Source organism: Corvus brachyrhynchos, unplaced genomic scaffold (assembly GCF_000691975.1).
Source record: "Corvus brachyrhynchos isolate BGI_N302 unplaced genomic scaffold, ASM69197v1 scaffold83, whole genome shotgun sequence".
Classification (NCBI taxonomy): Eukaryota; Metazoa; Chordata; class Aves; order Passeriformes; family Corvidae; genus Corvus; species Corvus brachyrhynchos.
This window is the reverse complement of record NW_008238464.1, coordinates 6,206,634-6,220,130: the sequence shown is the minus strand read 5'-3', so window position 1 is coordinate 6,220,130 and position 13,497 is coordinate 6,206,634. Positions and strand designations below refer to the sequence as shown.

General features: G+C 41.0%; 1 protein-coding gene across 2 annotated transcripts in view; it reads right to left on the bottom strand.

Annotated features, from left to right (window-relative positions):
- Positions 1–13,497, bottom strand: part of RASA3 (RAS p21 protein activator 3) — a 175,235-nt gene that overhangs the window by 24,753 nt on the left and 136,985 nt on the right. For both annotated transcript variants that reach the window (XM_017737105.1, XM_008635854.2), the window contains exons 7-9: positions 9,162–9,242; positions 6,357–6,429; positions 1,965–2,044 (exon numbers count right to left, since the gene is read on the bottom strand). In XM_017737105.1, the coding sequence (XP_017592594.1) occupies positions 1,965–2,044; positions 6,357–6,429; positions 9,162–9,242 (234 nt within the window). The remainder of the gene's footprint in view (positions 1–1,964; positions 2,045–6,356; positions 6,430–9,161; positions 9,243–13,497) is intronic.

Genomic DNA, 13,497 nt, shown 5'->3' with positions numbered 1-13,497 from the left:
AAACCCATAAACTGTATGATCTGTCCAGAGGGCATGGGGGAAATCTAACTCTCACTAAACAGAGTGGAGGAAGTGAGTGGGGGTGGAAGGGGAACCCAAGATGGAAACAAAAACACACTGTACCACAGGGGACAAAAGCTCTAAGGAGAATTTGCCCAACCAAGACTAACACTTTATCTGCTTTTGCCTGTTATTTAGGTGCTTAATCTTTTCCCAACTATTTTGCAAGCCTACTCTCAAACTATTCCAGTATATCACAGTGTACCAGACTGTGATATACTGGTTTTCAGGAATGACACACTTTTCTGAAGCTCAGCTCCACATACATTATTGTTGCAGATGAGTCATTTGTCCAGACAATATATCTAGTAAGTAAAACAACTGTATAATTTCATTTAGCCCAGTAGTATAAAATAAGAATCACTGAAATATTAAGCAGTATGTAAGCACTGTACACCAATGTCTAGCGTCTCCCTCAAAACTATCAAAAAATCCTTCAGAGAATCCTGGCTTCCATTTAAAATCAGTGCATGGCTACAAAGACTAGACTGGAACTTCTGAGACATGGTGTAGTTGTCCTTTTCATCACACATATCCCATGGAATATGGGGCATGGTACTTCATATCTGCCTACACGATGCAAAGCTTTGCAGAAATATAGTCTAGCGCTAGGCCTAGGCCAGCTGCTGTGCTGCAACACTGACACCACCACAGCAGCTCAGCGCTGCACCTGGGCCTTTGCTTTTACTCCCATGAGCTAGCTGTGGTTGTGCTACCTTTGCACAGCCTGACGCAAATGTTCTCTGTGAAAGAGCTCAGCTCTTGCCTCTCTCACATACAAATAGTTTCCTTTTCCTGCCTCACAGAGTCATGGCAAACACAAATCTATTAATGCTCCTGTAGTGCTGTGATACTACACTGACAGGCTACATGAACCAGCAGCTGACTGTCAAATCAGAACAGCCCTCAATCCATTCATGAAGACAGATGTGTTTTGCTTGCTGGGATTAAGTATTGTTCCCCCTTTCTGGTCTCCCCTCCTTTCCTTATAGCCAGTTGCGCTTCTGAAGAACTGTGGAACCTTCTCTGGTGAGAATACATGGGGAGGGAGGCAGTGCTACTATTCTTCCTCCAAATACTAACATAAAGGAGAGGGGAATTTCTCACCACCTAATGCAGATATAGCAGTCTTCATTTACTGTGAATACAGATCACCAGATGGCCCAAGTCTCCAAGTTTCAATAGTATGTGATGGTAAGATGCATGCGACACTTTCCAGTTTTGCACCTCCTATTGTTTTCTCACCTCTCTTTATACTCACCTCTCCCCACAGACACTGTTGACTGGCCTCAGCAGGTTTTAAAATAGTACTAAGAGGGTGGCACAGGGTGGGGCAGGATTGTGTTGGTTTTGAAATCAGAATTGCTTTTTCCTGTGCAACTGATTTCACTTTTACCATACCAAATCTTGCAATAAAGGGTTAAAGTTGGGAAGGCAAAAGAGAAGAGAAACTGTCTGTGCCCCAGAAAAACTCTGAGTTCAAGAGTTTCCTTTCAGGGAAGAGGGACTTTACATAAGTTGCTAAAATTAAGTGATAAAAGAAAATATACTCTTTAACTGAGAGCATCACAGAGCCTCTGGGCAGTCCTGGGCAACTGAGAGAGGGAGGAAAGGGGAGCCCAGATATAAAAGGCTGTGCTTAATGACAACTTCATATTAGTATACACACAGTGTACATGACAAACAAAGGAAAATAGTAAGGATCTCCCCTGCATCAGAACCAACATACGTATTCAAGATACAATCTACAGGACAGTGGAGGTAAATAAACATACAGATACAGTGACAAAAACTCATCTTGATGCATCAACAGAAAAACTATGCTTGCCACTTTGCAGACAGTCTACTACAAAGTTACACAACTTTGGAAGACAATTTTGAACTAATAATGTATTTTATATTACCTAATCTCCATTTTGTCCACTTCATCTACATCTTCAATGTCAAAATGGGATTTCTTGTTGTAGCTACTGGGTCTTGTAACCTAATAAAAAGGAGTGTAGTGAGCTAAATCATGACAAGGAGGAAACTTTAACAGCTTTATCTGATACAAAAACATTCTGATGTAACTTTTAGAAAGCTTTGGAAGAGCACAGTATTTTACTACCAGCAGTGACTTCAGTCCTGATACTGAAAACATTCATACAAGCAAGTAAACATGTTGACTAAACAGATTACTGACTATAAAGTGGTGGTTACACAATCACATCCAAGAGTAAGCAGATACTCTTGGACTACTCTGTAGTTTTTTTTACAGAGAAAGACCATCTTTAATATTACTACAGCACTTTAAGTTTACATTGACAATAGAAAAATACCATTGAAAGGAACACCACTTTCATTATCCATCTAGGGAAATAAAAGGGTAATTAATATTTGGGATTTAAATACAGCTGTACAACACACACCCTGAGGCACTCTGCAGATGGCAGGGAAGGAACCACAACCACCCTTAAAAACATTTTGCAGTGTACCCAATTAAAATTGGGAAGTTCTTCCTGTCCTGATATCCTGGAAGTCAGTTCAACCTGCCCATACAACAAATACCAAGCAGACCAAGTATCCAAGAGACCCTAGCCTGTGTTATGCATATCAGAATATAGAAGCAGCTGCACAGTTCACCAACCATATTTGCAAGACTGATTAACAGGAAAGCACAGGCAAAGAAAAAAGGAAAGAAGTATAGAGCATTAGCATAAAAAGTTTTAGTACAAACGTTTCTTAAAATTTGTTTTCTACCATGACGGTAAAAATACTTCGATGTTGTATTTTTGTACAGTGTGTCAGAAACTTAAGAAAAAGGTTACCCCACCCAGCTGAAACCACAGCAGGAACTGATCAAATGCAAGGGTGTATGATGATGTTTGGGTTCAGCTCCTGGTTCCTGCACACAGAAGCTGAACTTTATTGTAGGCTTGAATATGCTTGTGGCTTCTCACCCACAAAAATTGGCATTTATTGTAAACTTGACTGTTTGGTTTTGTACTGTACATGAGATGCAAACGGCAATTAAGGGAGGCAATGATACAGTTGCCTAAGTGGAGAGGAACCAGAAAACCATCTTTGGCACAGGACACTCAGAGTCTTTTGTACGTGTGTGTGAGGCAGGCAACATTTTCAAAATGATACACAAACACTAAAAGGTACTACTAGCAGCACTGGAGACCAAATGCTCCAGACTAATGGAGTCAAATGCACCTGGTAAGCCCAAGAGCACTGTGGATTTAAATACAGTCTACAACTTCAGCAGTCAAACACAAATTCCTCACCCTAGTCTTGCAAACACTTCGCTGTTTCTGCAAAGTATCCTACAGGCCTGTAAATGACAGTTTCTACTACCACTGTGAAGCTAATGGTGTAATTTTTAATAAGGAAGCAAACTTTTAAGTCTCTTACTCTCTGTAACCCAGGAGTTGTTCCAAAAACCTGCAGCATAGGTGTAACTTATGGCATGTCCCTTCTAAGTAAATACTTCCTAAGAAGTTTTGCTGGATCTGCATGTATGACATCTCTCTGTTTACCCATATGACTACTTAGTGTGCACATCAATACAGCTCGAGAGTGGTATACCTAAAGAGATGGTGGTATGGAAGTGGAGATGAGGAAACTCCCAGTCCACGGTGCTACACTAGCTGACCCATAACATTGTACAAAAAAGGGGGCAGAACTCTGCTGTGTTGGTCCCTTTCATCTGACAAAGCTGGCAAGCCATTTATCAGCTGCTCAGGTTCTTTTTTCAGCACACACAAGTTTACAAACGGGTCCCCAGCACTTCCCTCTTGAGTTCCTGTAAGAGGACCATTTTCCTGTAGCTGCACACACAGCTCCACACCACTCTGCAGCTGAAACAGTGGTGAAAATTGCTCCTATCAGGTGCAAGTTTCATTCACAGCACCCCTTAAATAAGCGTTCTATTTCCCAAACCAACAATAACCTATTTTTCATTTAGAAAATTAAATCTGTGTGACTTTTTGGTAGTAGAAAGAAAAGCACCCATTCACTGTCTTTTACAGATAAGCTTCTTCCTTGGAGGCTTGGACAATCACAGTGCTGCAGGCTGCAGGGAAGCTGATGAAGCTGTTTAGAAGCAGTGACACCACTGTCAACAGCATGAATCTCTCAGCTCCACAGGAATCGGAGCACTTAGTTTGCATGCACCAGCCACAGGTCTGCCCACGTCTCATTAGTGAATGTATTTCCCAGTCAGTCATAGCAGTTCTACTGAACCTTGTTCCTTGAAGACGTTTAGCCTGATATGTACTAACTACTCTCAAAATGACATAAATCTATGATGGCTCTGTCTGCACTAAGGGTATGTTTATACTTCAGAGCTCTGACTGATTCAGTCACTTCCCAAGCTCTGCTCTTAGCCTCTTAGAATTCATTTTGCTCTGAGTTATCAGAACAACTGGGGCATGGGCTTGAGTTCAGGTTTTGCTTTTGCTGGTACTTGCACGCAACCCAGCTCTCAGTATAAAGGCAAGCTGAGCAAGCCCCCAGCCTCCTCCCTCCCAACTCCAGCTGGAAGATGCTTTGTTTCTCTCCTTCTTCTCCCAGTATGGTACCACCTGCCAAGTTCAGTGTTTAAATACCAAACATTCGCTGTTTCTTCAGCACACAGAAGGCTGAGTAATCAGGTGAAGTTTTTGTGGCTTACAGTCTGAATTCCTGCATTACATTCTCATTAAAAAGTTCTCACTGACAGGCTCCTCCAGAACTGCCTATGTTAAGAATAAGGAAGCCCATTTTAGTTTTACTTACATAAAGCATCACTCTTGTATCACACTGCCAAAGACCACAGTTCTGGGCCAGGTGATGGACTGAAATCCTGGGTAAACACATGGACACCTCAGTGCAGTTTCAGCACTCGGTCTCATGAGATCTCTGCCCCTCCAACTGTGCCCATGCAGCAACTCCATAGAGTCTCATGGAGCCAGGAAGCAGGCACAAAAGCTCCCTGCTAGCAGGGCAGTTACATCCTAGGATGAGACATGCTGGGTTGGCAGAGCAAAGATTACCTTAGATAGCTATCCTAGCCTACCCTCATGGCTTCCAGCCCTTCAGGCACTACAGAAAGTGCTGCTACCAATAAGCAACTTGCTAAATCTGTTTCTCATATCCAAACACATTACATCAACAAGAGCATGTTTCTGCTGGTATGACAGACTTTAGATTAGTCAGTACAACTACTGGCTTCTAGGCAAAGATGGTGATTTGTAGAGGGAGCAAGAAGACAGCAATCAGGAATGACGTGCACTTCAGATCTGCGCAGTGCAACAGCACTTGTATGGTTCCTCTGCGCCCGGCTCTCCTTCCTGACGTGGCTGTGTCCCAGAACTGGTTCAAGAAACCACATCCCTAGGTGCCATCCCTATGCCAGCAACAATTTATAATGCAAATGTGACCTGAATGATGCAAGCCATATGAGCAGAAAGGGCTTTTCAATCTATGCCAACAGCACTGTGCTACTCTGGCTTTTTTTTCCATCAGCTGTGCTATTCCAGATACTTTCTTGAGGTGTCTACTGAAATAGAACAGTCAAGCATAGACCAGGACTATGATATCCAAGAGAAAAAGAGAATGATACACATACTTTAGAAGACAGAATGAAAAGTTTCAAGAGAGATCTAAATTATAAACACATGCACATATATGTATAGACCACACCACAATGAGAGCTACTCTTGCCAGAGAGAACCAAAATGAGTACTTTCATAGAAGTTATACTTTATCTTAACTGGACTTGTTGAAAACACTCTGTATTAAATAAAGCTGTAGAGGTTTCACCCACTTGGAGAAAACGCACTGGTATTGCAGCAGACTGGTAGACAGCCAGAACAACCAGTTTAAGTGTATTTTTCCTCTGCAGTTTTCAGTATTCCTAAGGAGATAGCCTTCCTCCCATTGACTGGGAAAGACAGGGTGGAGCAGCTATAAAAACACAGACTAAGAAAAAAATATCATTTCTCTGTGTGTGTGGTTTGTTCGGGTTTTTTTAACTCATTTTTAAATGTCCTTTTTTCAAAACTCTAGTGGAGCAAGATGTGGTTAAGTGCAAAGCCTGTTGCTCACAAGTGCCCAACTTGAAGCTTTTCCTACAGAGCACCTGAGGTGAAGCTGGATACTGCTCCTTCAGCAGACAGCCAGCCAGTCTGAGCCCGTGTACTTCTTTCCCCTGCACCATGCTTTGAAACAGTCTTCAAAGATGACAGCTGGCACAACACGGAGCAGGATGTCGTGCCAACTATCCACAGTATAGTATTTCAGCTTATCACCCATTCCTTTGAAATACCAACCTCAAAATAAAACACTTCATCAAAATGTGGATTGTTGGTCTTCTTTTTAACTTTAGTCTTTTTGGCTTCTGATCTGAATTAAGGAAACAAAATAAACAAAAAAAAGGTTAAGAAACAACATTAGTAGAAGTGTGATCCTAGAACAGAGCCACTGAGGAGGAAATAGCCATCCACTTGATCTATCTGATAAAACTGGAATGCCATGTGGCTCCAGCACAGCAAAGCACAGACACTTGCACACATTTAAGAGAGAGATTCAATGCATTCCTGTTTCTCTAAAGTGACAGCAATCACATTTTGTTATCCCATTTTAAACACAACTCCTTGAACCCTTATTCTATCACTTGCTTGACATAGCAGAATCTTTTATCTGTACAAAGCAACTGGCAAGAATGGGGCTCTGAGCAGCAACATTTGGAGGATGGTCTCAGTCTTGACGTGACTCAAAAATTCCTCATACTCTAAAAGCACAGGAGACAAAGACTAGCATAGCTATTTCTGTGATTTATATTTTATAATTCTGCTCTGAAAAATCAATCACTGCTTTTCAGTGACAATCAAAAAATCCATAATGCTTTCTTCAGTAAGAATGTTTTTACTGCTGTCTTACCATCCCTTCCTGCAGCACCAGCAGCACTTAGCTAATATGGTGGTGAATTATTATGAGCAGTGCTGAGCAGAAATCTCTATTTCTACTGTTCTGTAGGTGTGAGACGTGGCAGACCTCCTCCCAACCACCCACCAGGCCTGACCAAGTTCAGCAGTGCCCATTCATCCTCTACGGGCTGTGCCATCCGTCTGTGCCTGCCTTTGAGAACACAGACATTGACTGCTTGGTGCTGGGCTCAAGCCAGCACAATGCATTTCTCACAGGCCAGCCAACAGCTGTTTGATGGCTTCCAAATGTTATGTACCTATGCTTTATTTGCTCTCACTACCTACAAGAGAAAAGCTGCGTGCTCTCCTGTGTCACCAATCTTACCCTACAGCTCTGCAGGCATAGATAAAACAGACACAGATGGAGAGGCACATCAGCCATGTGGAAAACTGACCTCCTAATCATTTCATCCCAGAAGCCATGGTTCATTTCTCATGCACCAAAGCTGCTTAGATAGCTTGTGACTGCTTATATTCACTGGACAACTCTATGTATTTCATAGAGGTCAAGAAAAGCTGGGTCTAATTCCCAGTGCTGCTACAGACTTCCTGTGTGACTTGAATGGGCCTGTCCACCAGTACACAATATTTTCCCATCTATAATACAGGCACTGAGAGAGTTTTGGTCAGGAAGTCTGATGACTCTAAGTACAAATCACACAATAAACAGCAGCACATTTGTCAAAATTTTTATGCTTGGCATTGCATAACTGCAGCTGAATAAAGCAGCTTTCCTACTCTAAAATGAGAGGCACTAGAAAATCCAGAGAGGAGAATGATGTACAGATTAAGAATATCCCACTATTCCTAGAAGAAGCTGAGAGATAAGAGAGACTAATCTCCTCCAGGACACAGGACAGATTGCCAACCCCATCTCATCAGTCACACTTGCCAATCAGCCTCTTTACTCATAAACCCATCTGGGAGGGGTCTGGGAAGCAGGATGTAGAACAGGAGGCGATTAAGGCAGCACAATTATTGAGCAATTACAAAGCAGTGAATGGGAATAAGCTGCATGCTGCTTGCTGGAGATAGGAGGCAAGCCTTCTCCCCCCACAAAAACCCAGATAGGAATAGGATAAGGCTATGCTCCTTATTCTGAGGAGAGCACATTATCAACAGTCATACGTTACCCAGACTGGGGGACAAAGGGAAGCAGACAAAGGTAAATTTGGACATTTGAGGGCTAGTCAATCAATCTCCTTACAGTTTCAGTAACGGCTACCCAGCCAGTCATTTGAAACTAGTTACAGGCTTAAAATGAAGTGTACAAGTCAAATATCCAAGTCCATTAATGGAGATAAGGCACAACACACCTAAACAAAGATGAAGAATACAGACAGGCTCAAAGACTTCTCTGCATGCAAGGTAAATATTTGCCAAGAATGCTTCTTATTTATACTATTTTCAGTAAATTGTTGTAAAACATTATTAATAACCCATGCTACCAAATGTGATTCTTTGAGGTCACAGCAGAGCTGTTTTGTTTCTAAAATGACACAGATATAAAAGACGACTAGATAAGCAGAAACAAAAGTGACATCCAACAGCACACGAAATTTTTATGACAGATGGGAAAACTGAATCCCAAATTTAAACTGAAAAGTATTATGCAGAATCTCATCACTAAAACCTCATTCCAAGTTTTATCCATGCTATTATGTGTGCATATATCAAATTACAGGACTGAGCCATCGAGGGTTTTTGACGTACACATTGATTTGTCACACCTTGAAAGTGAAGACACTTTAAATATTCACATGCAAACATGCATACTCGGCAAGATGTTGATGTATTCACATTTCTCTTCCACCCTGCCCAAAATTGGGCAACGGATTTGCTCAAAAACTGGCCTCCAACTGTGAGGTGAGAAGATGCATAAATTAAGACTAACCATAAATTATATTCTCTGGGATATTCAAATTATTCTGAGATTATTCAGATCTTTACATAAATCAAAACTGAAACAAGTCTCAAATTACTTACTCTAGCATAATTCAGTAGCTCATGCACACCCCCAAACACTCAACATACTCTAGCAGTGCCTAAATACTCCCAGCTGTCCATCTGAGAAAGCAAATTTCTAATAGACAAAGGAAACAGAAACCATCCTTATAAAATGGAAGCTCTTGAATGTGCAGTACTTGCCTGGAGGGTCCTGCTAAGGTAACAGTGGCGTAGGGATCACATTGCCCATTCACAATGGGAAGCCCTTGGCACTCCAAAACTCTAGAAAACAAGAAAATTAAGACAAATTAATTAAAATTGAAAGAGACTGGAGTGAAAATTAAAGCAAAGCGTTTTCATAGTTTTCTTTTCATAATACTTTACACTAGGGAATTGAAATGTCACTAAGCAGAAACATTTAATTTATACCTGAACATGAAAACAGATTTTGTTCTTAAATACTAACTTTAGTAGGGTCAAAAATACTGTTAAATGACTGAGAAACCTTAAGTCAAAGGATTCTTATTATGCAAGCTCAGCAACTGAAGGTTCATGAAGTAGGAGTCTGCTGTCAAGATGGGAGCTGTCAGCACTTTAAAATTCTGTGACAACTTATTCACCAAAATACATAACCAGAATTTACGTCTGTAACAGAAGATTAAAAAAACCCCACACAGACAGATCCCAGAAGTAGTTAAGTAACTTCTCAGAATAACATTCATGAAGACCTCAGTGCTTTTGCAAAACTTGGCATGGGCTTATTTGTAAAGGTGTGTTAATTACATATCAGGAAACAACATGACACAGCCAGCCTTCTCCATGTTCAGCAGCTCTGCAGTCAAGTAGTAACAAAGACATTGGAGGGACAAAATGGAACAAACTGGGGTTTGCTGCACACAGTGGTGGGAAAGCTGCACTTTTGCACTCTCATTTCAACATCTCTTTGGAGAAAAAAAACCAAAGTAATAGGAAGAAAAAACCCAACATGGCTCCCCCAAAAAGTGAAAAAATGTTGCATGTTTCAGAAGTTAAAACCTACTGAAGAATGCAGTACCATCTGGAAACACAGACAAGCCGTTTCCAAGACTCTCTCCTGCAACAAGTTCTGCTTCCAACAGGTAACCTGCTGGGCTAATGTATTTGCACAGTTTTAACTGGAAAATTTCAGTGAAGACAAACTGTGAAGCTCTTTGGGCAAGTCAGTAGTACTACCACTGCAGTGTGAAATATCATCCAAAATTCTGGGTGCTGTAACATCACATGAAAACCAATATCCTTTTTACTGTTTTCAGTGACAGTAACTTCAATGCAAAACAATATTAAGATGACCAATAGAGAAAAAAAATCAGTAACAGATAGTGTTCCACAATTTCATCCACAAGGCAAGTTATTTGGTAGCACACAAGGTAGACTGTAAATACAGCTTAACCACAGGCCTATTACTACTTACTCTCCATAAAGGGAGAAAAAAAGTAATATTCTGCATCAATACAGGAACGATTTTTGTACCACAGACGGTACAGTCTAGATAGGTTCATACACAGGTAGCTGAAATAATACATTACATTCATAGCTGAACTGTCCTACCCATGGCTCCTCAGAATGAAGGCTAAGCTATCTTTCAATATAGACAGCACCCAAAAACACTCTCACCCACAAGCTTCTCAGTTGCACAGCCCTAACCTAGATGACTCCTCATTGCTAATTCACTAACACCAGTACAAAATTATGTTCTGTTTTCTGGAGATGCAAGTGAAATCATAGATGAAAACCACAGAGAGAGTTAGGAAAAGCCTGGATTGCATAGGCAATGTGCTGCTTTCATTTCTGGACTTCTATTATTTCACTCCAAGTTTACCATCCACACAGAGAGAATTTAGAAGCCTCTGAACCACCTAGTTTGACCACATATCTGATACTGCAGAGTGCTACAACACAGACAGTGAAATCCAAGCCACAGATTCTACCCCAGCACCAGCTGGAAACACATGGTGCAAGCTTCAGGAACCCTCAAAATCAAGCAACGCACAAAACACGTGATTTGGTTGCCTCAATGCAATGCATACAGTGCCATTTGAGATGACTTCGTTTCTTCCACCATCCCTTGCTGCTGCTCCAGAGAGGCAGGAGGTACCCATGAAACATGTAAATTTGTGAGCTCCACATCTCGCAGAGGCCTCATAAATATACCAGATGCCTGTTTTCAAGCAGCCAAATCCTACTCCAAATTCACCCAGCCTACCTTACAGAGAAAGTGTAGAATAAGCTTTTTTTTTGTACATGTAATAATACAAATACTCAAAATTGTAAGGGAAATGCCACTTTTTAAATCTAAAAAGGGCAGATGAGAACAGAAAGAACATTACGGAGAACTTTACACTGTAGCCATCCTATAGAGTATCTGTCAGTGCAGGAGGAAAAACCAGTAAGTACCAGAAGAAAGTTTTTATGGAGAGGCAGGTGCACCTTGATTTTCATACAAGTAAGGGACAGACCACTTTCCTTCCACTGGTCTTTATACTAGTAGGACCATATTCAGAGCAGAAACACTTTGCCAGTGAGCTACAGCAGGACTGCTGATAACTCTTTCAGGATGGCAGATGTAGCTTGAACAGATTCCTATTTAACAGAACAACTGTACAACAAGTGCCAGTGTCAAACCAAACCCCCCCGTTCTAGTCCTTCCTTAAAGCAGTCTGAAGTTCCTTAAAATGAAATAGTAACTCAATGGCTTTATAGAAGTCAGCCAATTTTCTGCTGATGATGAATGGCTTCCGAGCAAGCTCTCATCCATATGGGAAGAACTAGGTGAAATTTAAACAGTCAGAGCATGTGGCCAGAGAGAGTATGACTCCTGTTTCAGTAAAAGCAGTTCTTTCCAGAGCATGTAGAAAGTGATCCCAGAAAGCATAATCTACACTAGAGGACATACAGTTTGCAAATCACTACACAAACAAAACTGAAAATTAAAAAAAAAAAACCCACAGATGAATCTGAATGATGAAAAGTGTGAACTCACCCAAACAAAAAATATGCATACCCTAACTGTACACATATACAATGACAGGATCTATTCTAATATTGCCACATAGAAGAATTTAAGGTTTTTCTTGTGGATAGCCCTCTGTTATCACATCAATCATCAGCAATGGCTAAAAAGGCAAGCAGTATCACCAGCTGGTTGGAGAGAACACAGCAAGGTACATCACCAGATGCCTACGATTTGAATTGTGTGTGCTCTCCAGAACACATGGAGAAGAACAACAGATGGCTTCTAATCACTCATAGCTCTCCCAGGTCTGTACTCTCCAGCTCAGAAAACAGAAGTTACCCATCCACAAACAGCTTACAAAATCATGAATGGTGTGAAGAACATTTCCTCACAAAATAAGAATTATGGGGCACACAACGAAATTACCAGACAGAAAGTTTAAAAATAAACAAAAGGAAGTACTTTTTCTATACAATGAAATTGCAAAACTTATTGTCATGAAGTGTCGTGGAGGCTGAAAGAATACGTGGATTAAAACCAGCACTACAAGAACTCATGGAGTGTAGGTTCGTAGGCAGCTATTAAAACTTAATGGTTCAGAAGCCTCCTTCAGCTCAGGAAATCCCAAACTGCTGATCAGGAAGGGTGCAACACTGGAGCAATCATACCACTTGAAATATCACTCACAAGCAAGTACCAGAAACAGTACCAGGCTAGACTAGACGGGCATTTTACACACTAGGTAAGTGGTTCTGTTCTCTGGGGAAAAAGCAAAAACAAAAGGAAAAAAAGAAAAGGAATAAAACAAAATACACAGATGTTCTTGTGCAGTCATGATGACTTAAGAGTAAGATGCTTCTTTGTGCACAGCTGGAATAAGAAAAGCAAAAACAACCTTGAAAGAAAAAAAAATGTGGAAAAACAGGAAACAGCCAACAGATTGTATCACAAGCCTTTCAGGTGATTTAAAAGCAGTTATTGTCTAAGAATGCTGAAGAAATCAGGCAAAAGACTGAAGACTTGGGATTTTGAGGAAGGAAGGCTGTGTTTGGAAAGACGCTCATTCTGGTTTGTCTCTTACAAAGCATTATGAGGAGAAACAATAAAATTCAACAATGCACAGGTCTGGTTGCCTCATATTAGAACACTCTCCTTAGCTACAGGATACTGCAATGTTGGGGCTGCTTTTGTTACAGCCATTTTCTTCAGTCGTGGGAAAGTTGCTAAGTCAATTAACGCTCCTCCTCTCCCAGCCTGGTACCAAAACACTGGCTTCACTTGGCAAGCAGGAAAAGAGCTAGAAAAAAATGTCAGCTACTCAGAGACAGTAAAATGGAATCTCAATTCTGCCACATGGCCATCACATTATTTAGACTGACAGTTCATATCTGGATTAGATGAAAAAGAAAAAAAGAGTGTAATAAAGGTATCATCTTGGGTGTTACAGCGGGGATACTGCAACACGTGTATCAGACAACGAGGCCCGTGGAAAAGAAATATCTATGGACCGATTCTTGGTAGATGTTTCAGAGATGTTTATTTCTC